At 32.5% G+C, this 27,340-nt stretch overlaps 5 protein-coding genes across 8 annotated transcripts; 2 read left to right on the plus strand and 3 right to left on the minus strand.

Moving 5' to 3' along the window:
• Nucleotides 1–410: 410 nt before the first annotated feature.
• LOC140666370 (very-long-chain 3-oxoacyl-CoA reductase) lies at nt 411–3,709 on the minus strand. Of its 2 annotated transcripts, none has more exons than XM_072893538.1 (4): nt 3,295–3,709; nt 1,582–1,957; nt 989–1,332; nt 411–888 (listed from the first exon to the last, which is right to left on the minus strand). In XM_072893538.1, exons 2-4 carry the CDS (start codon nt 1,954–1,956, stop codon nt 633–635), a joined length of 975 nt encoding a protein of 324 aa, XP_072749639.1. In that variant the 5' UTR covers nt 1,957; nt 3,295–3,709; the 3' UTR covers nt 411–632. The 2 variants fall into 2 exon arrangements, with proteins under 2 accessions (XP_072749639.1, XP_072749716.1); XM_072893615.1 differs by lacking the exon at nt 3,295–3,709 and adding an exon at nt 2,086–2,236.
• Nucleotides 3,710–4,899: 1,190 nt separating this feature from the next.
• On the minus strand, nt 4,900–6,511 carry Alg3 (Alg3, alpha-1,3- mannosyltransferase). The gene has a single exon (XM_072893402.1). It carries the CDS (start codon nt 6,509–6,511, stop codon nt 5,192–5,194), a length of 1,320 nt encoding a protein of 439 aa, XP_072749503.1. The 3' UTR covers nt 4,900–5,191.
• An 807-nt stretch (nt 6,512–7,318) lies between these two features.
• Manf (mesencephalic astrocyte-derived neurotrophic factor) lies at nt 7,319–9,102 on the plus strand. Its single transcript, XM_072893748.1, has 5 exons — nt 7,319–7,497; nt 7,945–8,049; nt 8,122–8,246; nt 8,358–8,499; nt 8,587–9,102. Exons 2-5 carry the CDS (start codon nt 7,965–7,967, stop codon nt 8,763–8,765), a joined length of 531 nt encoding a protein of 176 aa, XP_072749849.1. The 5' UTR covers nt 7,319–7,497; nt 7,945–7,964; the 3' UTR covers nt 8,766–9,102.
• Nucleotides 9,103–9,872: 770 nt separating this feature from the next.
• On the minus strand, nt 9,873–27,335 carry LOC140666019 (sushi, von Willebrand factor type A, EGF and pentraxin domain-containing protein 1). 3 transcript variants are annotated; one of them, XM_072892936.1, is made up of 33 exons: nt 27,126–27,335; nt 25,841–26,182; nt 25,387–25,674; nt 24,325–24,580; nt 23,856–24,038; nt 23,511–23,675; nt 22,255–22,437; nt 21,384–21,599; nt 21,105–21,305; nt 20,700–20,948; nt 20,371–20,619; nt 19,391–19,600; nt 19,180–19,274; nt 18,779–19,079; nt 18,494–18,706; nt 18,009–18,170; nt 17,626–17,925; nt 16,371–16,513; nt 16,177–16,276; nt 15,901–16,114; nt 15,664–15,821; nt 15,305–15,393; nt 15,132–15,241; nt 14,830–15,002; nt 14,349–14,563; nt 14,054–14,261; nt 12,811–12,984; nt 12,370–12,461; nt 12,151–12,287; nt 11,121–12,003; nt 10,425–10,596; nt 10,158–10,349; nt 9,873–10,048 (listed from the first exon to the last, which is right to left on the minus strand). In XM_072892936.1, the coding sequence occupies exons 2-33, from the start codon at nt 26,132–26,134 to the stop codon at nt 9,873–9,875; spliced, it is 6,801 nt and encodes a 2,266-aa protein (XP_072749037.1). In that variant the 5' UTR covers nt 26,135–26,182; nt 27,126–27,335. The 3 variants fall into 3 exon arrangements, with proteins under 3 accessions (XP_072749037.1, XP_072748947.1, XP_072748863.1); XM_072892846.1 differs by lacking the exon at nt 27,126–27,335 and adding an exon at nt 26,304–26,973; XM_072892762.1 differs by lacking the exon at nt 27,126–27,335 and adding an exon at nt 26,296–26,973.
• On the plus strand, nt 22,524–23,337 carry LOC140666544 (uncharacterized). The gene is made up of 3 exons (XM_072893870.1): nt 22,524–22,748; nt 22,822–22,939; nt 23,197–23,337. Exons 1-3 carry the CDS (start codon nt 22,618–22,620, stop codon nt 23,335–23,337), a joined length of 390 nt encoding a protein of 129 aa, XP_072749971.1. The 5' UTR covers nt 22,524–22,617.
• Nucleotides 27,336–27,340: the final 5 nt, after the last annotated feature.

Here is a 27,340-nt window from a genome sequence, read left to right on the forward strand (position 1 = left end):
CACATCAAGGAGCAAACATAACTAAACATGGCAATATTTCAGATTACATTTAGAAGACATCATAATTTAAAAAATGTTGTATGTATATATTAATAATAATTAAATGTTTATATGTAATAATAATAAAATGCCAATAATGTGTATAATTATATTTTATTATTATAATCACTGTGTGTATGTAAATATAACATACAAAATATATTAAAGTGTTCTTTCAAAAAATCCAATAACAAATTTAATATAAGGATTCCAATTATCCTTGATTATCTTAGCCTTATTATACATATATAAAAGAAAAGTACATATATTTTGTTTTAAAGCAAAATTTGCATATACATATATTATATTATTTATAATAAATTTGTAATTTTAAAAGAAAGAAAAATCATCTTGTGTGTTGATGCCTGCAATAAATTTTTATTTTTTTTTATTGTTCTATTTTGTTCATTCCTATAACCAAAATTATGAATTTATTTTATCACAACATACAATAATGATAAATAGAATATTTTCAAAAAAAATTTATGTATAAATTCCGATATATATAACTTATTAGTTATCATAATAAAACAACAAAATAAAAATCTGAAACAATTCAAAAACAATTAACAAAATAATCGCTCATCAGCGAATCAACTCTTAGTGAGACTATCTCCTTGCACATCTTCTTGGTTTTTCGTCTTTTTGCGAAGAGCGCGTCCTCTAATGTTGAGCATCGTTTTTGTCACTAACCACACCGCGCCCGTCTCGCACATGAAACGTAACGCATTTATAACTCCGATAATTAGAATATGTGGCGGATATCCGGTCGTACGTGATTCAATGCCGAGCGTTTTTAATGTCGCCTCCACGAATTTATCCGGCGAAGGCGCCATCCAAGTTGGTCTCCTGTGGAGAGAAAAAAAAATAGGAAAAACACAGACATTGGCTATCGTGAGAGAGTCAAAAATAAAATTCTCTCACGAATCGTCACGTGGATGACTCTTACTTGATTTTTGACATTTTCGTTGCCACAGGTCCCGGTAGAATGCATTGGACGGTGACACCTCTCGGTGCCGCTTCGGTCGCTAGATCGGCACTAAGTTTATCGATATACGCTTTGCTGGCAGCATAAACGGCCAGATAAGGGCTCGGTATAGCCGCAGCCGTCGAACTGACATTGATAAGGACTCCTTTTCTTCTTTCCATCATACCAGGTAGCACCGCTCTCGCAACCCCGGTCACGCCGGCTACATTGAGTTGCAATATTTTTGCAAGCACTTCCTCCGAGACATTTGTAAACAGCTCAGGGTGATCGTAGCTCGCACCGGCGTTATTAACAAGAACACCCACCTGATGAAATATGTTTTATGATTATTCTCCTTCGCGTCTTTTTATTATATTATAGAGCAAGAATTTTTTTTATCATTTTTTTTAAGAAAACATTTTTTTATGCCTTCTTTTTATTTAAAAAGGACCAATTCCTTTTCTTATCCTTTTTTATTTAACAATGTTTCTCTGTTAAACATTCCTCTTAAGATTCGTATAAAATATGTAAAAAAATTATATAAGATTCTCTAAGTTTATATAAAATTCTCTTACGTCTAAGTCCTGTGTCGCTTTAGCAATTTCTGCGTAGACCACCTGACCCTCTGTTAAATCAGCCTCTATTACGCGGGTTTCCACTCGATATTCCTGCTCGATCTCAGCGGCTACGTCCTTGAGCCTCGACATAGATCGCGAGATCAGAACGATATCCATACCCTTTTTAGCGAACGCCTTGGCAAACGCTTTTCCAAGTCCATCTGTTGCACCGGTGACCACTGCCCATCTTCCTTGCGTTCGTACGTCGATTCCAAGTCCGAGACTCGGAGCGATTAACTTTTTCCATGCCAAAATCCCGAGTCTTACAAAGATCCTCAAACTGACAATCACTATTATCACCAGAAATAACTTCTGCCACCAGATTAACGCCATTCTATATAATACAAGTAAAAATGTTAACAGAATTAATTTAATTAATTTTATTTATTTTATTTAATTTGTCGAGTAATATAATTAGCCGAGTGTAATAAAAAAATATAATATACGTATATAATCTCTAACAATTAATTTTTTTATACGCGACGGCTCGATCAAATTGAAATTTTCAATTTTAAAGACGATCAGATCGTGAATTCAAATAGACTACTGCCACAATTGCTGTTTGTCGACTAACAGCTTGCCAGTCATTGTCAGTTCCGTTTCTGAATATCGTGACCCTAGGTTATATTATCAGCCGACACAGTCGTTATCTTATTGGCGCACTTGTTTCGTCTTATCATTTCTTTTAAATTTTAAATATATACTGGTATAAATTTTAAATATATACTTGTTGCTTTTAACTTCGACATATATTAGTTTAATTTTCAATATAAATTCACACGAATCATTTTTTTACGAATATATTTTTACGCACTTTTGTATATTTATCTATGCGTATGTAAACTTTATGCTGTTAGACGCTTATGAAAGAAGAATTAATTTTAATTTAATGAAACTTTAATAGAGCTGTAGTGCTGAGTAATGATACTTTTTAAGTATAAAAATCTTAAAAAAAAAAACAATTATTATAGCTATTTCCAAGATTGTTTAATCGATTAATTATTTTTAAAATATTTTTAATACTTTAAACAATTAGTTACGAGTTACTATTTTAGGTTTCTATCTAGCTTCTATATATTTTAGGTTTATATAAATACTATATAAATACTATATAAATTACCATAATATTATAATACTAGGAAGTAAGTTTAACAAATATTCCGAATCAATATAAACATATATTGCTCGCATTCAGCGAATACAACGATGAAAAAGTCAATAGACTACAATTGGATTTAACTTTATTTATTTAAATTCTTGATTTAAGAAAAAGCATGTCTGTAATAACAACTAAGAAATAATATTATTATATGTATATTATTAATATTAATACATCTTAAAAAGTGCTATCACGCTTATAAATATTTTTCAGCCTTTTCAGAATTAATAAGAAATATTATATGTACACACAACTTTTATTATACGTATTAATCTAAATTTTGTAAATAAATGTTAATGAAATTTGTTTTTAATTTAACTAATAAAAAATAAGGGATCAAATGCCTTCTATGCGCGCGCGGAAATATATAATTAATCCAATGAACAAATTTGATAACCATAATTATAATAAACATTCGATATAATTTCATTTCGCGATACAGCTTTCTCCGACAGTTTATACTCCAATACTTGAAGCGATATAGCTCTCACAATACTTTCTCACTTTCTCACCTGGTATTCCACTGGCAATTGACTCTTTCAATTCCGATCGTCCTGTCGATGTCCCATGAATAATAAACTTCCTTTATCAAAGGGTTCTCTCTATAAGGCTCTTCTTTCACCTTCGATAATCAAAGTCAACAAACAATGTTTCGTGTCGAAGGCAAAAGCGCGTTTCGGAGAACCGAAGGGCAAGGTCGAGAGAGGAGAAAGTGCAAGGAAAGCGCGCGGAGATACAAAGGTCAGGAAGAAGAAAGAACAGACACCGCAGGAAAGTGAAATCGCGGAAGAGTGTCGCGGTTGACCGGTTGGTGGTTGATGCCCCGATGATCGTCGTGACACTGCTACGCTTCGCGAAAACGGGCGCGATCGATACCAGTACCAACGTCGAGAAGCAGGATATCAACGGCAACGGCGCGCGTCCGCGCGCGCAATGTCAGGGCTGTTTCACCGGGCCGCCGGTGACAGTTGGTCCCCTCCAGAAGAGGAAACGGTATGGTGTAGCAGTACACATTTCATCGTCCACGTGGCCGCACAAAAGGTTCGCGATGACGGAGAGGAGAGGTGGGGGAGGCGAAAAGAGAGAAGATTCTTTCTTTGACATACTTCGGCCGCTCGCCGGTCCACATGCCTCTCGGCCTCCTTTGTAATTTTATATGATTTCCTTGATCACCAGCATTCTCTCGTGACATATGTAATATATGTTTGCGAATTTAAAAGCATACATGTGTATATACACATGAGTACAATACGGGTGTACTACTTATAAAGTGATAGTTTATAATATACTTTCATATTTTATCCCTGTATTAAATTCGTTTAAAATAGCACAACAATGCGCACGCTATTTAGTCCTGATTCTTAGAAGAGATAGAAATTTCTCCAATCTCGTTGAAACTTTATTATTAATACTTATGTTAAATATGTTACATTATATATTAACAAATACTATTTATTAATAATATTTATTTATTATTTATTATTAAGGACTACTCAAAGTAAAAAAACCTGCTAATGTGTTTTATACAAGATAAAAAATATATATTTTGAATTGTTAAATAAGCCTTTAAATAATGCACGTATTATTTAATGTTTACAATTATACATACATTTAGCTCATTATTTCTTTTTACTATTTAATTTTTTAATTTGTTTGTTATTACATAACACAAAAATATTAGAAATTAGAATAAAATTAAAATTATTTTATCTCACACAATTAGAGATTAAATTAAGATTTCCAAGATCAACAGTTCCCGTATCTTATTAGTAATCGCAAAAAATAACGCTATACTTACGCACATCAATTTGATTCGGATTCCTTTGCTTCTTTGATTTTTAAAAAATTAATAAGAACTTTTTGCACTTTGTTTAAATTTTTAATTTATATGCATATGTCTCAATTAGTTTGTAAAAAAAAAATTCGAATTCTGATTCTACTTGCGAGTACCATATTCCAGATAGATGTGAATCGTACAACAAAATTTCAATACAAGAGAAAAAAAAAAAATAATACATATATATTGTGTGGTACTATCTTAAATTAATTAACATCATGTACTAAAATTATTTATCTCTGAGAATAAAATTATCTATATATTTATCAACACTGTCTTAAATTTATTCAATTATAAACTGTACAAAAGATATACAACATTCGCATATATTCACGCATAATTCGTAGATATAATATTAAACAGTCCTATATAAATCTTAAGATGAATGTGAGATAAATTTTTATTTTATTTCACAGACACACATATATCAGAATGAATGTGTGATAGGATGGATACTTTGGTGGGAAATGTTATTGTAAGGCATTCTCATTATTCCATATACAATTATTTGATACACAAACGATATAGGAAGACAATTCAGAAAAACACAAATATTTGACATATATGTGTATTTACCGTTTTACTATATGATTCGACTTATTTTTAAGAGTACCATACAACAGGATTATATGGCATACGTGCAACGCCGCACTACTAAATACTGTGCTTGGATATGTGTTCCAACACAATTCAATTACGCCCAAGATAGTTAATTTAATAGCAGTCTTATAATGGGTACACCATGCAATATATGGCAAAGTATGATAGTACCATACGTAGAATTGATAATGTAGCGATCGGCTGAACATGATACCGATGAAATTCGCAAGAAAGAGAGGGTAGACAAACAATTGGCTTACATTGGACATGTTTATCTTCTCTGCTTTAAGAATCTGAGACTTCTTCAAATTCTTCTCTACATCTTTCAATTTTGCATATGATTCCATGTAAACGATCCAAATGCGCAGACAGTAGAACAACATTAACACATGCAAAAGTAATAAAGAATTATGAAAGTACGGATGAACAAATACCTCCTCTGATAGAAATCTCCAGTTTACAGTCCATTTAAATTCAAAAATTCTACTCAAATTAAAAGCACCCTTTATGTACGCGACTGGATTCTCCAGTAGAAATGGAAGAGCAAGAATCAACTGTATAAATGCACAGATATTTAAATGTATCAATGTTTTCAACAGTCCTAAGACGTACAGATAGGCGATAAGAAGCGCTGGAGCAAATAACAGTATATTCATTTTGACAGACACGGCGAGACTGTACAGTACACTACCCAGGTACCAACGATTGTCCAGGAACGCGTTGACACTCGCGTAAAGCAGTAACATCGCTATCGGATCGTTAAAGAGCCTCAAAACAAATATCGAGTGTATTCTGTAAGAGGTGCAGCACATCAGAATCAGCACGTAGGGTGGCACTACCCGAGTTCTGGCGTAAATTTTAAGCACGAGCATCAACGTGATCGCGTAAACGAACGCGTAGACGTACTGCGCTGTCTTTACATCGGCGCCGCGTGACGTCACGTAATAAAGACCGGAGAAGATGTAGACGAATCCGGCGGGATAAACTAAGGGCCCGGTGTCACCTCGCAATTTCGAGTAATCCCTGGTGCCGTTCAGGAACCCCTCCACCTCCTGCATGTAAGCCCTCCAATCGATCTCGGTATACGACACCTTTTCGATAACCAATACGTTCAAAACTATCTCGGCGATGATAAAGAACATCGTTATCAATGACAGTTTCGTTGGATCTGTCAGTAACGAAACGAGCTGTCGTTGCCATAATTCCAATTTATTTTCTATCCAACCCTTGTTGCTTCTCTTCGAAGACTTCTCGGGATTTAGGTTATATCTGGCTTCTTTGCGTACCGCCATATTGTCTGAAACTAGAGAGAGAGAGAGAGTAATCTGGATCTCTAGTTCTGTGCTACAAAGTTACTAGATTATAAAGTACTGCAATTATAGGGGAAATGTAGCCGCCATTTTGACTCCACGCTACGCGGTCATTTCAATTGTACGAATGTATTATAACGCAATTTTTTGTAAGAATGAGAGAAAATAAAACCATAAATTATATAAATAAGTATTTTATTTATGCTTTGTATTTGTTACAGACATTTTCATTGCAATATTTCTACTGCTATAACTTGTTGCTTGTTTTATATTACTGCTTTGTTTTTTTTTTTAATAAATTTTTGTAATAACAAAGTCTTTAATAAGTTTGTAACCAATATTATAACACGGAGGAATAACATACAGAATATATTCTTGTAAAAACATATTTATAAAATCAATAGCTTTTAATGTATTCAAAAGTAAGTTGGTTTTATTTTTTCGAAATAGTAATTCGCATTTATATATTAAGTTATAAACATTTATTACACAACAACCTGGCATTTTGCTCTTCTAAATTTTACAGCTTTAAATTTTAAAGATTTTTTAAATAAAAATTATGCGTTTTTCGCAAAAAAAATTGACACATTTAAAAATCCTACTCGTCAAATAAGACAGTATTTTGATTAACCAATTAGAATAAAGAAATCTTTTCCCTTTTGTCCTGATTGGTCAATCATATGCTACTCTTCGACGAGTAGATTTTTGAACGCCAGTCAGTATATATATAGTTCGTGCTTATGAGTCATTGCGACGTCACAACCAATCAACGTGCGCCAGCTGGGATTCCGGGTTTTTGACAGAAGCCAACGTGTATAAAGTTGTGCGCGGAATAAACGGCCGTTGAGATTCGTAAGACATTTGTTAAAAAATCAAGTGGATGAATTAAAGTCATCGAGTGTCGCTAATTTATTGAACGACGAAGACTTTGTATCAACAATACGTTGATTATTACATCGATCGTAACGGTATGTAACACGCTTATTGTAAATAACCTATTGATGGTCTCACACGACATTTGAGAGTTTTCATTTTTTTCTGCAACTTTTTGATTCTCTCGTATATGCTTTTGTTGTCGATAATTAATACGTGTCATCTTAATAATATCTTATGTAAAATCTACTGTAATATCTTATGAGTTGAAATGAGTTGAAACTTCTTATGTATCTTTTATATCTCCAATAAAGTATAAATAAAAATGTTAAAATATTTGATAAAATGAACGAGCAGCAAAAGTTTTCGACATTTTAAAGATTACTTTAATTGGTCCTTTTTTGTAAAAAATGAATACATTTAATACATTTTGTTGAAGTGTTTATTTATATACAATATACCAATAAACGGTATACAAGAGTCACAAATATTCTACTTTTTTTGTATTTGTCTTAATGATTTGATAATATTATTTTTAACAGAAAACACAAAAAAAAGAGAAATGAATGCTTCAGTATCGCTGATACTTTCCATATTTCTTGGAATTGTGTGTGCTGTTACAGCATTGAAAGAAGGTGACTGCGAAGGTAAGTATATTTTTGGTTTTATAAATTTATATAAACTGTAACAGTTTTTCTTAATTCTCTGCTATTTTACAGTATGTGTTGCTGTTGTTGATAAATTTAGTAAGACATTAACAGCAGACATTAAAAGTGATACCAAGAAGATTGAAACAAAGTTTCGAGAATATTGTAAAAGCACCAAATCAAAAGAAAATAGATTTGTAAGTAAATCACCTTTATAGATAAAATAAAAACAATAATATTTTTATTTTGATATTTTTTGAATTACTTGAATCTTTCAAATTAAAATTATACCTATTATGTGTTTCTAGTGTTATTATTTAGGTGGATTGGAAGAATCTGCTACTGGTATTTTAGGCGAACTGAGTAAACCATTGTCATGGTCTATGCCTGCGGACAAGATATGTGAGAAACTGAAGAAGAAAGATGCTCAAATATGCGACCTGAGATTTGGTAAGTATAATTTCTACAAATTTTTGTAATTTTTATGACAAATGCAAGATGCAAGGTACAGGTGCAACATTGATATTTTTATTTTAGAAAAACAAATTGATCTCAACACGGTGAATCTGAAAAAGCTCAAAGTGCGCGATTTGAAAAAGATTCTGAATGACTGGGAAGAGACGTGTGATGGTTGTATAGAAAAGACAGACTTTATTAAACGAATCGAGGAGCTCAAACCTAAATATTCTAGCAATAACTCAAAGCAGGAGCTCTGAAGGATTATGGTCTTCGATTTAGACAAGCAATTAAGTTAGTATGGCTAAAATTTGCCTTTTTAATTCGAGGAGGAATTGTTTACAGCATTTAGAACATGTATTTATTCATGTAGACATCTACATGATACACGATTTGTATAGCCTTGTTCTGTCAAAGTTGTCTTTGATTGTCAAAGTGACAGTCTTTTGAGCTAAGATATTTAAGTTCCATTAAATAATATATTAGTATTAAATGATACATTACCATAACACAAAAATTAGAATGAAACAAACAATAATAAACAATGAAAATTTTGTCAAACAGTATGTTTAAATCTTACAATAATTTCGAGAGAGTCTGATTTCTCTCAATCTTTCTGATGTAGCCATGCTAATAATGTACCTATTTTACTGAAGGTGCTTCATTTATATGACATCAACTCGTTAGGCGTAAATTAATATTATAACATTTATACAAAAAAATTATTTTCACATATATTTATCTTTATTGTTCTTCCTCAGATAGTAATATGCAGATATGTTTGTATGATATGTCCAAATGATATTTATACTAAAACAATGTATCGTGTCGAACTATTTATGTATAAGAGTTATTTTATTCAACCGCTATATATGTTTATTATACTCTTGTTCTTTGATTATCCAATTGAAGCGTAAAACACGAACAAAATGTACAATTGAACTCGTATAGTATCTGTCGCGGCCAGTATCGATCTATCGTACACAAATATGCGAGTTCAACACAATGCCAATTTTTGAGATGAGAATTATTTGTATCGATATACACCAACTTTTACAGTTAAACATGATAAAAATATATGTATTCTGAAAAGAAGAGTACGATATATTGAAATTTTAACCATTACAATACAAAAAAAAATTGTGCATAAATAATATTTAGATAAGGTATTACCGCATATCTGTACGTACTATTCTGGAAATCCTAAATGAGTTATTTATTTCGTGATAAGACTGCGTGATTACGTTTTCTATATCACATTCGTGAATCTTATACGAGAAGTCAGAAAGAAATAAAGACATGTGTGTTGTTATTAAAAGCGAAAATGTCGTTTTACTTAATTGTGCGCGAAAAAGTCACTTCGATCGTCACGTGCCTTTATTTTCGTTACATTTCGGCAATTCGTTCCATCTTCCATCGGCTTGACATGTAATCATTCCCCGTTTCTTATTAGGACAAACGTAAGTCAATTGATCTTGAAACAGATAGGAACGGCCATGGAGCATGATGCCATGCTGGATCTGTGGCTTGCCACATGATATTTCTGAAAATTGTAACGTTTAATATTTAAACAGATAATGTAAATTTGAAGTTGATTTTGATGATAAGATAAGATAGGTAGCTTTAAAACTACCCATTATTTATACACATACTCGAACATCTGCCGTTCATTCTCGACCATTTTCCACTTCCCAAACATCTCAAAGTTGTATGCCCGAATATACGATACCCCGGGACGCATTGATAAGATATCATGTTACCAAAAATATAATTTTGAGTTTTTTCGCTGACATCTCGCTTGAGTATCGCATTCGCGAAGATCGGCGGCTCTCCGCACGCTACAGCTAAAAATATTCAAAATATAAAAATATCAGATGTTTAATATTTTCAACCAAAGAGAAAAAAAATATTTAACATACGTTTGCAAGAGGGTAAAGCAGACCACGTGACATTTGGTAAACAAAGAGATCGTTCATCACCTTCGAGAACATATCCGTGACGGCATTTGAAGATGACAACATTGTTAATCGCCTTACGATTATTCATATCGTCGGTATCATTAATATTATCTATGTATCCATACTTTGGTATCTAAAAAAAAATCGATCGAAATTAATATAATTTAAATTTAATTAAATTAATTCAATTTTACAATTAATTTTTAATTAAATCTATTTAAAATTAAATATTCGAAATTTTTATATGTAAAATATTTTATTTTTAAATTTAAATATTTTATTTTATATAGTTTTTCATTAATATTTTATAATATTATATTGTATCGAGAAATACGTCTTCGAATTACCTCCGGTGGTGCGCACAAAATTTATTTAAAATTAAATATTCGAGATTTTCATATGTAAAATATTTCATTTTTAAATTTAAATCTTTTATTTCATATAATTTTTCATTAATATTTTATAATATTATATTGTATCGAGAAATATGTCTTCGAATTACCTCCGGTGCTACGCACAAAATTTATTTAAAATTAAATATTCGAGATTTTTATATGTAAAATATTTCATTTTTAAATTTAAATTTTTTATTTCATATAGTTTTTCATTAATATTTTATAATATTATATTGTATCGAGAAATACGTCTTCGAATTACCTCCGGTGGTGCGCACGATCTGTCACAGACGTACGTCGAGTCATTCAACAGCTGTTCGAGTACAATTTCCTTCAGCGATAAATCGGAAACTGTCCATATTCCTATCTCGTTACATGTCCACGTTATATTCGAAATTGTTTGGTTGATAACCAGCTTGTCCAAGTTCATCCACGTGTCATTCCGACACGCTAGGATTACACGTTGCCCGTAAGCCTTTCCCTCGACAAAGATCTCAAATTGTTTATACGTGATATTATCCGTGCCCTGCCATTTTTCGTTATGGAATTCAAGCATCATCGGCATCACGTCATTTTCGTTCTCCAATTTTTTGAAGCTCTTAAAAATCGGGTGATCCTCGATGGAACAATTGCGTGGCGCGCAAGAAGCGAAAGTCCAAGTTTCGTTGATGCACCTTCTGATACCATCCCCGATCAATTCATATCCCGGATTGCATTCGATGACGATTTCCATCCCGGAAATGAACATTTCCGGAGAGATTTCTTTCTCGTTATCTCTTGCCACACCATCAACGGTTTCGGATATCTCGTCTCTCCCCATAGGAATCTCGATCGTGATATTGTCTCGTTTCCTGAAGAAAATTTTCGCATTTTTCATGTCATCCGGCCAAGGACATACGCGCGGAACGCAATCGGGAACGAAACCAATCCAGCTGCCATTGTTGGAACATCGCAGTTTGAATTCCATCGACATTAGACTGTGATTTCCTTGAAATTTATAGCCATCATGGCAAAAGAATCCAACGACATCGTCGTAATGATACGTTCTTTTGTAGAGATCGTCAATCGTATTCTCCTCGGGGCCGTAAGCGGAAGTCTGGTTCGATTTGTCGGAATTCGCAAAGGCGACGTAGCCGTGTTTTAATCTACGTGTTTGGAAAATGTTAAGCAATTTTAAATGTTGCACTAAACGAAATTTTCTTTTTATCATGCACAATATTTTTTTTCGTTAAATAATTTTTTTATTTAATTTGAAAAGAGTGAATCGCGCGATGTATGGATTTAAAACGCACTTTTTTGGAGGAGGACATCCGTAAAGTGTACAGGATGGTCTGTCGTAATCCCAAATGCCGGTCTCCAAACATGTCAAATATCTCTCTCCTTTTAAGCGGTATCCGGGATTGCATTTGAATTCCAACTGCTGGCCAGCCTGAAATAATTGACAATTTTTTTCGAAAACGTAACACACACGATACAGCATCTCTTTTGCAAAGTATAAAGCATGTACACACTTGCAATATCGTGATATCGTCTCTTTCATTCTCTTCCAATATGTATTCTATATCTCCATTTTCGGGAGCTAGCAAGTTTTTGCACGTCATTCCTATCAGAAAGTAAGTTTGATAATTAATATTTGGAGCTGTAGAATAGTTTGAGAATTATACTCTTATTTTTATATGCAACAATTAGTATTATAATTGCCTAGTTGGTCCTCACATTTAATAAGATTTTACGTTGGAAAAAAATATTTAGTCCAAAAATAATAGATTAATCATGTTTTAAGATTGGTTTTCTTTTGTATCGAAAAGATAAGGGATGATAATTCTGCAAAGGATTGAAAGCTTCTAATTTTAAGATATTTATTTTTTTTATTTTGTTATGATGGGGAAGCAGTACAAGGATATTATAATTTACGTTTAACAGGGATATTTTACTTTGTACTATCGCATTACCTATGCAAATCGGAGGTAGTCCAGTCCATTTTCCGTCAGAATTGCAAATTCGATGAGGGTTCCCTTGAAGTTCGTAGCCATCGGCGCAAGAGTAGTATATCTCATCCCCGAACGAATACGATCTGCCGTAAATATATCCTCGCGGAAAGTATCCGGGAAAGCCGCATGTTATTTCTTGAACGTAAATCAGAATCTTGAATTTCTTCACAATTAACCCTCAAACTGAACACGTGGGTCTTTCATGTCCGTACTATTTTTAATCCATTGTTTTAAAAAAATATTAATAAAATCTCGAGGTTGGAAACTTATCTAAAAAAAAGTTTGTGTCAAAAGGGACTTATAAATGAAAAGACAAACAGTTCATTCAGTGCAAAGTGCTGGCGAATCTAAATCTGAAGCGGACACAAATGACCCACGTATTCGATTTATGTATATTAAATAAGAAAGCGTGAATAAGTAAATTTTTTTAAAAATGTTTTTTTGCTGATAATCGCTTTTTATAAAAATAAATTATAAACTTACAATGATAATCTCCCTAAAAAAGAAACAAATTGATATAATTTCTATTGTGTTTATTTATATTCATGCTAAAAGTATCTTTTGTTACTGATAACGAGCAATAAACAGGGTTGTATGTATTAATCAATTTTTATACTGTAGATTGTAATGTAAATTACATTTTGTTCTCACTTTTCTTTCAAATAAATTACCTAACAATTAAAAAAAAAATTTTCCTCAGAAGAAACACATTTTTTTATACCTGGAAATTACTCATTTTCGAGCATTCAAATAATTATATTTTTTTAAAGCCATGGACATATAGTATTTTTTTTTCATAAACTTTCAACTTTGAACTAAAAATTCCTGGAAGCCTTTTTGTTCAAAATTATTTTTTCAAATTTTTATTAATTTTTATATAAAACATCTATGTTTCCAAATTTTGATCTAACAAATAACAAAAATATAATATTTAAAAATATTTTTTCTTTAAATCTACTACACAAACTTTTAGTTTAAACTTAAAAGAAGATGTGTAAATTTTTTTAGAATTTTGTAAGTAATTTTAGAGTACAAAAATGAACTCGGACTCCAGTTACCCACGCCTTCAGGATTACGGTGCCAAAGAAACGTGTTCTTGAGAGTTAATCGCCAATAAATTCAATTTAATTTAATGATTTAATTTAAGTTAAATTTAATGATTAATCCCTTTTTTTTATATCAGGAGAATCCAGTACAGTCTTACTTGTACAGATTGGTGTATCGTATCCCTCCCATTGGCCGTGCTTGAGACATTTTCTACCGAGGGACCGATGTTCCTCACCAGCGAACCGAATCACATATCCGTTGTCGCAATAATACGTTACCTCCGACAGGTCCTCGCTCACATTAATATTACCTTTGAACGGTATTACGGGTAAAGGGCAGCCGCGACAAAATGGGCTAGCTAAGATCTGAGGGTATTGTGAGACAATCATCGCTTATTACGTCTGCCTCGCTAAAATCGGACGAGTACAGTTTATAACACGTTTTACGATTACCACAACATCGCCCTGAATATACTGCTGCATCTGCGCCCAGGCTACCACGTTCCCATGATAACTTTCACAACTGTTCCATAGTGCTGTAATGTTTTTCTCGTCCAGAACAACATCCCATATATCTAATAAGCTGAGTTTTCCCAAAAACGCTTCCGATTCGGCAAAGCCACCACCTAGACGATCTTGTTCCTGTCCAATAACGAGGGAGCCATTGGCTATGGAGAATAATTGCAATCGTGAAAATCACGTTTATTGCTTTACACATATCGTAGAGATTCTTGATAACATAGTTCAATAGAACATAATTTTTAAAAAATAATAATAATAATAATAATAATAATAAATAAATAAATAAATAAATAACTATCCGATAAAAAAAAAAAGAATTCTTAATCATAATTTTGAAAACTATATATAATAATTATTTTAAAGTGGTAATATAAATATATTAATGTAATATAAAATAATAATTTCGTTTTACCTTGCATAGCAACTCCCTGAGCTAAATAAATGCCATTGTCCTTGAGAATTCCGTCGACAAATATACGCCAGGTCCCATATTCGTTTTCCCAAGTCACACACAAGAAGTGCCAGTAACCATCGTTGACTTTAATATCGGTCACGATTCTTTCTCCATTAATATATAAAACGAATCTGCGTAAAGACATTATTCTACGTAGAGTTTGCTCGAAGAAAATGCCATTTTATTTTGCTTTATAACAAATATAGAATTTTCATAATTCTTCGATAAAACATATTAAGTTTCCACGAACATATAATTACCCGTTGTAATCCGTCAATGTGAAAGCATTGTCGTGAAACGTCGTCGCGTACGATAACACCGTGCCATAATTGAAACTGTCCATCGACTTTAGCCATAGACAAACGGACAACTGTAATCAATAAGTTCAATGATATTTCAGTCGGTTTAATTTCCCTTTTTATTTTCGATCTACCTGAGAAAGATCCTTCGTGGGTCCTGTCGCGATGACGTAGTCCGTTGTGCTGGACTTTGTAAAGTGCATCACATAATCGGATGACAATTCTGCGGCCAAAAGACGTGGTCTTCTCAATTGTTATACAAAAATACTTTATATCTACTATTGGATTGCTCGGAAAGTTTTTCTAATCTCTTTCCCCTATGAAAGAGAGATAAACATATAATAAACTACATAAAAAACTTTCCGAATAACCCAATATAAATTATATAATACGTATAACAAGATTATGTGACGCGAAAATTAAATTAAATTTTTTAACAAATAAAGTATTTTCCTGATATTAAAACTCTTGGGATATTCAAGTTTCAACTTGCCAATTTCACAGTCGCGTCCTGCGAAAACCATTGGACAATCACAGGTGTAATTGTGCATCTGATTGACGCAATTCCCATTGTTTAAGCAAGGCGAGTTCTCGCAGTAATAGATTCTGGTCGCACAGTTTTCTCCAGTGTATCCACTGGGACATTCGCACCTACGATCAATTGCATGCATATCATATAAATATATATAATTATAATTTTTTATACTCGCGAAACTATTGTCAAATGTACCTATGACTCTCTCGCGTTGCGTTTTCCTCCTTGACATTTATGCAAATCGCGTTCGCGTGACATGGTAACCAGTCGCAGGGCAATAGGTTGCAGTGACGGCCCAGGAATCCGGGTTTGCAAAAGCATCGCCAGGTTCCGTTGATGGTGCGACATGCGGATCCCTCCTCGCAGGGCATAAGCTCGCAGTGATCCATCGGAATTTCGCAAAACTGACCTAAACGATACAACGAAACAGGAAAATTTTCCTTGTCAATGTATTAGCGAAGACGGATGTACCTTCGAATCCGTCCTTGCATTCGCAGGCGAAATCGCTCTCGGTGCTCGCGCATTTTCCGCCATTCTGACAAGGATTAGTGAAACATTCGTCTATATAAATCTGCAAGAGAAGGCACGCATTTTATTTATTCGAAATTTATCATTTTTTTATTTGCAAATTTCTCCGCTCCGAGACAAATTGCATTCTCGTTTACCTCACAATTGACGCCTGCGTAACTGCTTTTACACGCACACTCGTATGTCACAGAATTATTGGAATGCCGTTGTGTCTTACACACTCCCTCGTTCAAGCACGGCGAAGAATTGCATGGATCCTTGAACTCTTCGCATTTCGATCCTGAAAAATATGTCGAGTGAGTCACGAAAATTTGGCGATTTTTAAAATGAAATATAACTATATTTATTTCTTGTTGAATAAACTAATTATAAAAGGATTCTTTTGGCGCTTAGAGAAAGATATTATAAAGATAAGTAAAATATTCTTAAGATGAGATTATTTTATAGATTAGAACAATGTAGGATAAATGCGAAGGACATTTGACAAATATGCATTTTTTTAATTTTAAAAAATGAGTAAGATCAAGTAATAATACTTAAATGACATTACGCCAAAAAAAGATAATCTTGCAACTTCAACAAAAATTTTCTAGATGTAAAAAATTAACTGAAACAGATAAATGATTAGTAAATATTGTGATACTGCATATGTTTTGTACTTAATCAATTTAAATGACAGAGACAGAATTTATGTCTGTATCTATTAGTGTAATTTAGACAGAAAATGTTTCTATGATGCCTATCTTTAAGATCTATTGTCGAGGACAATTATATTTGTGATTAATATTTGACAATCTAAATTGTCTAGAGGTATCGCTAGAATATTGCTGCTATAAATTCTATACGTGACAAACAATACTCTAACAGATGTAAAAAGTAGATATAATAAATTTTAATTGAGACATCTAGAAATTTATCTGCATTAGTAAAATATTTTTTTAAGTTTATATCTTATTATTATCTGACAAGAAATACATATTTAAATTATATTTTATTTATTTATTTAATTTGAAAATCTTCAGCTTTTGTGACTAATCCTGTACAATCTTATTTATATAATACTACACTAATAGTACAGATATAAATTCTGTCTCTGTCATTTAAATTAATTAAGTACAAAACACATGCAGTATCACAATATTTGCTAATCATTCATCTGTTGCAGTTCATTTTTTACACCTAGAAAATTTTTGTTGAGTTAAATTGCAAGATTATATTTTTTAGTGTAACGTCATTTAAGTATTATTACTTTTAAAAAATTTATATTTGTTAAATATCCTCCGCATTTATATGATGGAAAAAAAAATAAAAATTAAGATTTAGAAAGAAGGATGAAAAATACTTGTTAATATTATCATCTCATAATTTTGCGATTAAACAATCATATCTTACCCACATAATATTCCTGACATTCGCAGACGAAATCACCTTCGTCTTGAATTACGCATCGTCCACCGTTTAAACACGGATTCGTCCGACAATCATCGATCTCCTTATCGCGTATCGACAAACAATCTTTGATATTTGTAGAGCCACGTGTTTCTGTCGTCGTATCGAACGGACACGGTGAACATTGAGGTTGTCCGTAATTTGGCTGATAGAAACCGATGTTGCACGCGAAACAAGGCTCCGTGGCTAAACGCGATCCGTGATAGCGTTTATATTGAGAATAATATCCTGGTTGACACATAGCTATACAAAAAAAACCCGAAAACATAGATGTATATACATAAAAAAATATATGAAACCGATATATCTAACTAAAAACTTCTTACGAATGCAATCTTTCAGCGATTTTACATGCATCCTCTTCGTGAAAGTATGCTCTGGACAAGGTATGCATTTTAACGAAGCAGTTGCATTCTGATAGTGTCCGAAGGGACACGGTTGACAAATTTTAGTCGAGACATTATAAAAAGTACCTGCGGGACATTTTACTGAAAAATGTAAAAACGTATTTATAAAAAACAGACGACGCGTACAAGATATGTATATAATATATGAACAAATATTACATATAATATTATGTAAGTTTTTTATATAAATTATTGTATTAAGGAATTAACTGAATTATTTTATCAAATTAATAATATATCATAATTAAATAAACATATAAACAATTATCACATATAATATTGTGTAAGTTTTTTATATAAATTATTGTATTATAATAAAAGGAATTAACTGAATTATTATATTAAATTAATAATATATTATAATTATTATAAAATTATTAAATAAAAATATGAATCACACTTACCGCAACTGTATTTCTTCAGCACTCTTCCAGAATCGCAGAGCTCTTGAGGCTCCTTAAATATGAGATGCAGATTCAAGGCTAGCTTCGCGATTTCCTGGTTGGTTCTGTTGTTGAATAAATCTAATTTTCCCAAGCGCTTCATCTCGTCAATCTTCTCTCTCAACATTTGCACTCCTCGTTTAGGATTTTCGAAATTTTCTTCGATTATTCTGCCTGGAAACAATTTGTTTTTCTATCATTCAAATAACGAATAGAGTCCGAGTAAAATTATATAAGTTTTTTTACCTATAAACTTAAATTTAATCTCTATTCTCTCTTTGTTTTGCTTAGGTCCAGTTTTATCTTTGTCAGCATTGAAATTTAATTTAACTGCGCGTTTCAATCTCTCGAGCATTTCATTATTTTTGGAAATAATCGTAGATTCGTGATTGAATCTTCGTCTTCTTATGAAATTATCCTCGAAATTCTTTGATGCCAAAAGATCATCGTCGCATTCAGAATTAAAGTTTATCAGATTGCATTCGATATTGTTACCACAGATATCCAAAACTTTCGATTTTAAATCATTAATAATACTATCACTTAACTGCAAGAAACAATATATTGTACAAAAATTATGTCTGTCTCTATATTTGTAAATTAATTTATTATTATATACAAATATTATATTAAATATAAATACTCACTTCACGAAGAACAGTTTTATTGTCGCACGTTATATTTCCATTGCCTTGCAATATCACATTTCCCTCCTGAGATATCGTTTTTAATATTTGTGCTTCTATTAATAAAAGAAATAATATAACTGTGTAGAATATTCATCATATTATTATATATATGATCGTATTATTATAACGCAATAAATAAACGATGATTTTTGATAAATGTAACAAATACCTGAGCATTCCGGTAGATAATTATTTTCCCATACATGATCACTAGAATTACATTTTAATAACAGCTCATCATCGACAACGTTGAAATTGATTGGTTCAAGTGCAAAATCGTAGCCATTCTCACAAGTTATAACGCATTGCATTTTGCGATCATCTGTCGAAGAACAATTTAACCGCCCATTGACGGGTGCTGTCAAATTCTTGCATATATCTGCAAAAAAATTATATGTGAATCAACAGCTTTCAAATTATAAGTAAAGAAAAACATTTTCGCTTATTATATTTTAATTGAAGTTTAAAAAATTAACAAAATTATATTTATTAGTTAATTTCAGAGAGAGTTGATAGAATTTTAATTTAAAGTATATTTATAAGCACATATATTATACACTCAAAAAAATGATCTTGCAGCTTCAACAAAAATTTTCTAGGTGTAAAAAGTTAACTGAAACAGATAAATTATTAGCAAATACTGTGATACTGCATCTATTTTTCACTTAATCAATTTAAATGACAGAGACAGAATTTATATCTGTACTATGTAATTTAGACAGAAAATTTTTCTGTGATGCCTATCTTTAAGATTTATTGTCAAGGACAATTATATTTGTGATTAATAGTTGACAATCTAAATTGTCTAGAGATATTGCTAGAATATTACTGCTATAAATTCTATACGTGACAAACAATATTCTAACAGATACCAAAAGTAGCAATAAATTTTAATTAAGACATCTAGAAATCTATTTACATTAGTAAAATATTTTTTTGAGTGTAGAAAAAAATTACATATACGATAGAAAAAATTGGAAACATGCAAAAAATAAATAATCTTTCTGAACATTTTTATTAAGAAAAAATTTAATTGATTAGAGAAATCTATTATTAAAAGGATATTTGGAGATTTTTATGTAATGTAGAATTCTTATTTAGTTTTATAGTCATTCAAATAGAGTGGTTAATCCGTCAAAATAAGTATACCTTCTACTGTAATATTCAATATGCAATTCGCCCGATTGTCGTACTTATCGGTAGCGTTATAGAAAACTCTCGTTCGACCGATTGGAAAGGTATCCTCGCCAGGTTGATGACTCTGATTAACTCGCACCGAAGTCCTCGAATTATCATAGAAAACAGGCTCGTCCCATGTCACGTTATTGAGACCATTATCGAGATCAGTATAAAAAGTTGGCGGATCGATGCAATTCTCAATGGTGGGTGGTTCTCTGTCTACGACCATGTAAAAATATCTGTCACCATATATTTCTTTCTCTCTCTCTTAAATATATATTCCTGTAAATGTATCTTACCAAGGACTTTGACCTTAAATTTGCATCTGGCCTTGTTCCCGTTCGCATCTTGCGCTATGTACACCACGATGCGTGTACCGATTTTCACCTTCCATGGCAAGGTGACATGCGGTTTCGTCCACAAAGTAGGCGACGCGTCCGCGTTATCTGTCACCTCGGGTACCGTCCAATTCACGTACGCGTAATTTCGACCCTTCACGGTTTCCGCGACGATGTCAGTTGGGCACTTTATCAAAGGCGGTATTTTGTCTACATTACATCCAAAATTTAATTTGTTATAAAAAGAAAAACATTGAAATTGAGTATTTAATCTCTAGATAATCTCTAGATAATTATGCACATAAGAGAAAATAATTAAAAATTTATATTTTACGATAAAATAATTTTCAATCTTGATCGACCAACCAACGCATCGATTAACGCTGTGACGTTGGGACCAGATCCCCGTATGTCCGCTGCACAATCTACTGGAGGGTCCTTCCAGGACGAAACCCTTGTCACAAGTGATCGTGCAATTGGTGGCGAAGGACACCTTCGCTGGACCGATGCAGATTTCCGGAATGATGTTTCCGTTCGCGATACGCGGTAGAGGTTCGCATTTTACAGCTGCCGAGGAAACAATATTTTCGTCAACGTCAATGCATTTTATGTTACAAACTAATGTCGAAATGTTATCATTTTTACCCTTGCAAGTGACCTTCAGACCGTCCCATCGGGACAAGGGTAGACAGTTTCGCACTTTACTGCCGCGAAGCTGATAACCGATATCACATCTAAACTGACAACGCGTGTCGATCGGATAAACTGTAGAGTTCTCATCGAATTGATGCTGATAATTCTCATCATGTTCGCACTTCATACGACCATGTGCGGGTGCGCGTAGAGCCGGACATGTTTTCACTGCAAAAAAAATCGTTCGACATATTAGAATAAAAAATAAAATTGTTTTTAAAATAAAAAAATAAAGAAACTTCTGTATAATAATTATAATTACTATAATTGCATAAATTAATTATGTTATAATTAATTAATTATATTATAATTCATGCAATTTGTAAAAATTCGCTTAAAAACGAACACTCAAAAAAATATTTTGCTAATGTAAATAGATTTCTAGATGTCACAATTAAAATTTATTGCTATTTTTCGTATCTGTTAGAGTATTGTTTGTCACGTATAGAACTTATAGCAGCAATATTCGAGCAATACCTCTAGAAAATTTAGATCCCATTGTCAAATATTAATCATAAATATAATTGTCTTTAAAGATTGACATCACAGAAAAATTATCTGTCTAAATTACACTAATAGTACAGATATAAATTCTGTTTCTGTCATTTAAATTGATTAAGTACAAAATATATGCAGTATCACTGCATTTGCTAATAATTTATCTGTTTTAGTTAATTATTTACATCTAGAAAATTTTTGTTGAAGTTGCAAGATCATTTATTTGAATGAATGCTTACAAAAGACAATTAAAAAAAATTCTTTAGTTTAACTTGATATTATCGAACGTTTAAATCCTTTTTTAACATTTTTTTGAAAGATTTACATAAACACTGCGGTTCGTTGCCGGACCAAGAGCCATCCTTCCCGCAAAGTCGAATGCTGTCTCCTGTAAGATGGAAGCCGATTTTGCATCTTATGCCGCATGCTGCGTGCACCACGTTGCTGCAGGCGCTTGCCTTTACTAAATAGCCATTTTCGGGAACTCTTAGCTTCGGACATGTTATAGCTGGAAAATATATCTACTGTATATATTACATACTTTTGTAATGTTTGCGAATAATTTCACGATATATTTATTTACGTTGACAACCGCAAAGAATCTTTCTTTTTAATCTATTTATCAACCGCAAAGAACCTCAAGTTTAGTATTTTTTTTTCTTATCACATTTATCAGATTAGATATTTCATGGATACACGTGGTCAGAATGTTCAGGATTTCGTGAAGGTGTTTCGAAATTTGACCGAGGACTTGAAGCGATCGCGAGCGACGCAGATTAAATGGTTTTCGAAGTACGAGCCGTTATTAAAGGAATATGAGTGAGTGTACGTTTTTTAAAAATGCAAATGTGTACAATATTTTATACGATATTAATATCAAAATATTTTGAAGAAAACTACAACAGGAACTGAATAAATTGCATGAGGAGAGAAGTGGAAAAGTCAAGGCTGCTGCGGTCATCGAAAAAGAGAGAACGTGCTTGCCGATACCGATCACAACCAGCGGCGAAGTATATTCAATCAATATAACTATATTATATAATGTAATATATTGAATCAATATATTATATTAATACATAAAAAATATTCTAAAATAATATGTGTAGGTATATATACGTTATATGTATATATTTTTTAATTTAATTCTCTTTTACTCATTATATTAAATTTAAAACTACTATACATATTTTTATACATTTCTATATATAATTCAACATATTTTGAAAAAAAAAACAATATATATAACTAATATATATATATCACACAGTATGGTTGGCTCGCGACAAAACCGGAATTTCGTCTGGAGAAGTACGGCTCGTACATTGTAAATTATCCTACCCCTTTCAAAGACATAACTCTTATCTCGGGAAATATACCGACACTCGCGGCAGGCAAGGGTTTTATTTGAGACCCGAAAAACAGATTTCAATTTTGTTACTATAGAGTAATTCATTTGCAAGTACGTTAAAGTGAATGATTTATTCTCATCTCTCGTAATATTATTTATATTTATTAATTGTCAGTCTATTAACGATAATTGTAGGTTTATCGAATGCATATACGACATATACACGATATTACCCTCGCACTTATAATCATCCGTGGTAAATCCGGAAGCGCATACGCAGTCAAGTATCGAGGTCGCGGGAACCTTGATTGTAACGTGATTCGCATCCGGGCAGGGTACGCATGCAGCGGTGGAATCCCCGGAAGCGTTTCCAGAAGCGTACGTCCCGTTCGGGCAGGCTATCACGAGAGCACACAAAAGAAAAAAATTTCGGAAAATTTAGAAAAAAGAATTATCAGAGTTAAATATTAATTATATATAAAAGTAATTAAATATATTTTAATCGGAAAAATTAATATAAAATAAATTGAATAAAATACAAAAATAAATTTGAAACGCATCCTCCCTTTTTCACCTACGTTGGCAGAAACCTTTAAGACCGGAACCGAAGTAACCAGACGGACAGATACAAGCGTAATGTCCGGTTGCGGTGCCGCAGGTGCAGGTCGCTAAATCGTCGCAGCAAGTTTGATTGACAGCCGAACAGAGACTGTTGCAATCGGTTGATAGAGTTACGGGCACGTACTGTCCGGTTTTCAAATCTAATAATTTTAATTCAATTTAATTTATTTTATTTCAATTTAATGCGATTTATATTTCAGAGATTTTTTATATACACATATATATATATATATATATATATATATATATAATATTTATCTATTTTATACATATATTATAAATATTTCTTCTAAGTATATTTTTAAATCTATTTTTTTATCTTTAAAATTGATATTTATATACGTCATATATTTACATAGTAAAATGTTATAAATATATGCATTATTTTCAAAGATGTTAAGCTTAGTTACGGTACAAGGTGCGCACCGCGATGCAGGGCGCGTCGCGCTAAAGCCTCGAATTCGGCGAAACTGTCGAGGAGGTAGCTATGGGTATACCCGGGTGGGCTGGCGATGTCGTGGAGTTCCTCTACATTTCCCGTACGAATACCAAATGTGAACACGGTCGCGCCCGTGTTCTTCAAGAGATCAGCGGCTGGTCGTGGATCACCGCCGTTGCTGAAGCCGTCGGTTATCAGAAACACCACTTTGTTCGCCGTTTCGCGACCCTTCTCGAGAATAGTCTTGAAATAAAATAAAAAAAAAAAAAAGAGAGTTGCTAGTAGTTTCCGAGTTCGAGCCAATTTTTTTTATTGTAATTTCAATTATTTATTATATTTATTGTTTCGTCACATCTTTGACACTTTCTTGAATGGAAATACAGAGCATGATGTAATCTATTTTGCTTAATCATAATTTCGCGCATAATAATGTTATGTGTTAAGTGTGTTAAGTCTAATTTTTTTTTATTTTATATTTTCTTTGGATTAATTTTTTCTCAAATTTTATTTTCTTGTTAATTTATCTTCTTTAATATATATTGTTATCTTATTTGTATCTACTGACGTATTTTTTTTTTTATTGTATACTAAAGAGAACTTTCTCCTCGTTTATAATAACACTAATAATAATAATAATAATTTTTATTTTATATTTTCTTTGGATTAATTTTTTCTATTTTCTCAAATTTTATTCTCTTGTTAATTTATCTTCTTTAATTTATATTGTTATCTTATTTGTATCTACTGACGTATCTTTTTCTTTTTTATTGTGTATTAAAGAGGAGTTTTTCCTCGTTTATAATAACAATAATAATAATAATAATAATTTTAATTTTATATTTTCTTTGGATTAATTTTTTCTATTTTCTCAAATTTTATTCTCTTGTTAATTTATCTTCTTTAATATACATATATTATTATCTTATTTATATTTACTGATGCATCTTTTTTTATTGTATATTAAAGAAGAGTTTCTCTTCGTTTACAATAATAATAATAATAATGATAACTTATATAATAATGATAATAATAATAATAATGATACTTACCAGCGCCTCGAGAAGAGCACCGCGCGTGTAAGTTCCCCCGCCGCTGTAAGTGATATTACCAAACTGCTTGTTCAGCAAATAACACTTGTGATCGTTCGGTCCATGTCGTGAGATTTGATCGATGTTGCGATAAACGTTGCCTCTACCGCCGAAGGTGATCACCGCGACCCGCGTGGTCGTCTCGTCCACCGTAAAGTCTGACAGGAGCTTCGTCACGAAATTCAGCTCGCTGCGGAAATTTTCCGCGCCAACCGAGCCGGACGCGTCCACCAGAAACACCAGTTCCACCTGATGCCACCGCGATTTCCGACAAAACCGTTCGGACGATCCCGTTCGAGGAATTGAAATCGAGGATGCTCAATTAGACAATCAATCTCTGTTCTTCGCATTTTTCTTAATGCTTTTATTTAAAAAAAAATTGAAGAGGGAAATATAGAGCTATTTTTAGATCTACCTGATTGGTTTCGTTGCGCAATCGATCTATGTGCATCTTCAAAAGATGAGACAGAATATCGGTCTTACTTTTTAGCATCCTATCGGCATCATCCAGATTCTCGTACCAGTAACGTCGATCCCCGTTCGCTTTTCGACCGAAATTTAGGAATCTCGATGTTACATCGCTCTCACTTACACCGATCTCCGAACCATTGTTCGATCCTCCGTTGAGGACATTATCGGCGCATTTTGCGAGATTTAATAATAGAAAAAGTATTCCGATTATCAATGACAAAACTTTAAAAAATCCCATTGTTGCTCCATAAATCGTTACCGTCTACAGTGATTTTCGACGGGTACGCTGAATTGTCAAACGAGAGATAAAACTATTTTATTATTACAACTTATAAACGCACAAGTTAAAAAATTTCATATATTTGCTAGTCTTCATCTAATCAAAAGAAAAAAACATACGCGTGTACCTGTGGAGTCGGAAGTTAATTACCGTGTGCACACTTGATCGCAAAAGGTATAGACGAAAGCATTATCGGTCGCGCATAAGAGAGACGAGGCTCTACTGAGCCCGGCAGAAAATCGCGTTAAAAGAGCACGACGCGAATGAAGACAAGGGAGAACAAGGGAGCCTCTGTTCGATCGAGTTTCTCGAGTTGGCGAGCTTGTATTTGTGCGTGCAGTCAGCGATTTGTCTCTTGTCGAATATAATTTGATTAATATCGCCAGTCTGCGCGAATAAATTCAGCGTCGAATTTTATTACGTGACATTATAATGACACTGCGATTATTTAAAACCGTCCCAGCTTCAATCCTTTTTTGTATCTCGAAAAAAAAATACGTAATACATTGTATTTAATATGTATTTATATTTATCCATGCGCGTGCGTTATCGCGCCGAGATAGCGCATTATTTTTTTTTTTTTAGTATTCGATGTAATATATGTATGTGAATAGATAAAATGGACCAACGAAAAGTTTCTCATTTATTTTGTAATCGACTGATTTATACAAAAAAAAGCTGAAATCGGTTAATTTTGTTTTCGAGGAAAACATATAATTATGATAAATTCAATCGTGTTGACTCTTTGTCTTTAACTTCGAAAATTTTAAATGACAACAGAAGCCAAGTGATATATATCGTTTTAATTTTTTTATTTTCTTTACAACTATATCTGTTTAATTAAATTTAAGTAAATACTATTATCACAGTCTTTCTTGTAAATAAAGTTGACGTTTCTCGTACGCATCAGTCGACTACAAAATAAACAAACTTTTTTATTGTAACTCACCCTGTATAAAGCCATAATATACATATATAGTGCAGAGATAACCGAAGCAATGTTAATGTAAAAACTCGTCCTGTGAGATAATTATTTAACTATTCCATCAACTACTAGACCCTGTTATGCGATGTTTTTATCGTAAGAGCGTCATATTATGCCGCACGTGGAAGGGATGAAGCACGCGATAGTATAACATACATGACATGAGAGGATTGCTAGAT

Source organism: Anoplolepis gracilipes, chromosome 1 (assembly GCF_047496725.1).
Source record: "Anoplolepis gracilipes chromosome 1, ASM4749672v1, whole genome shotgun sequence".
Lineage (NCBI taxonomy): Eukaryota > Metazoa > Arthropoda > Insecta > Hymenoptera > Formicidae > Anoplolepis > Anoplolepis gracilipes.

Excerpts from the sequence above, each read along its gene's own strand:
- Manf (XM_072893748.1), top strand. The coding sequence starts at position 7,965 with ATGAATGCTTCAGTATCGCTGATACTTTCCATATTTCTTGGAATTGTG. Across the intron at positions 8,050-8,121 it reads GAAAGAAGGTGACTGCGAAG|TATGTGTTGCTGTTGTTGAT; the intron begins GTAAGTATATTT and ends GCTATTTTACAG. Across the intron at positions 8,500-8,586 it reads AATATGCGACCTGAGATTTG|AAAAACAAATTGATCTCAAC; the intron begins GTAAGTATAATT and ends TTTTTATTTTAG.
- LOC140666370 (XM_072893538.1), bottom strand. The coding sequence starts at position 1,956 with ATGGCGTTAATCTGGTGGCAGAAGTTATTTCTGGTGATAATAGTGATT. Across the intron at positions 1,333-1,581 it reads AAGCGACACAGGACTTAGAC|GTGGGTGTTCTTGTTAATAA; the intron begins GTAAGAGAATTT and ends ATATTTCATCAG. Across the intron at positions 889-988 it reads ACGAAAATGTCAAAAATCAA|GAGACCAACTTGGATGGCGC; the intron begins GTAAGAGTCATC and ends TTCTCTCCACAG.
- Alg3 (XM_072893402.1), bottom strand. The coding sequence starts at position 6,511 with ATGGCGGTACGCAAAGAAGCCAGATATAACCTAAATCCCGAGAAGTCT.
- LOC140666544 (XM_072893870.1), top strand. The coding sequence starts at position 22,618 with ATGGATACACGTGGTCAGAATGTTCAGGATTTCGTGAAGGTGTTTCGA. Across the intron at positions 22,749-22,821 it reads CCGTTATTAAAGGAATATGA|AAAACTACAACAGGAACTGA; the intron begins GTGAGTGTACGT and ends AATATTTTGAAG. Across the intron at positions 22,940-23,196 it reads CGATCACAACCAGCGGCGAA|TATGGTTGGCTCGCGACAAA; the intron begins GTATATTCAATC and ends TATATCACACAG.
- LOC140666019 (XM_072892936.1), bottom strand. The coding sequence starts at position 26,134 with ATGGGATTTTTTAAAGTTTTGTCATTGATAATCGGAATACTTTTTCTA. Across the intron at positions 20,949-21,104 it reads CAGCGTTAATCGATGCGTTG|ACAAAATACCGCCTTTGATA; the intron begins GTTGGTCGATCA and ends GATGTAATGTAG. Across the intron at positions 17,926-18,008 it reads ATCGCTGAAAGATTGCATTC|CTATGTGTCAACCAGGATAT; the intron begins GTAAGAAGTTTT and ends TTTTTTGTATAG.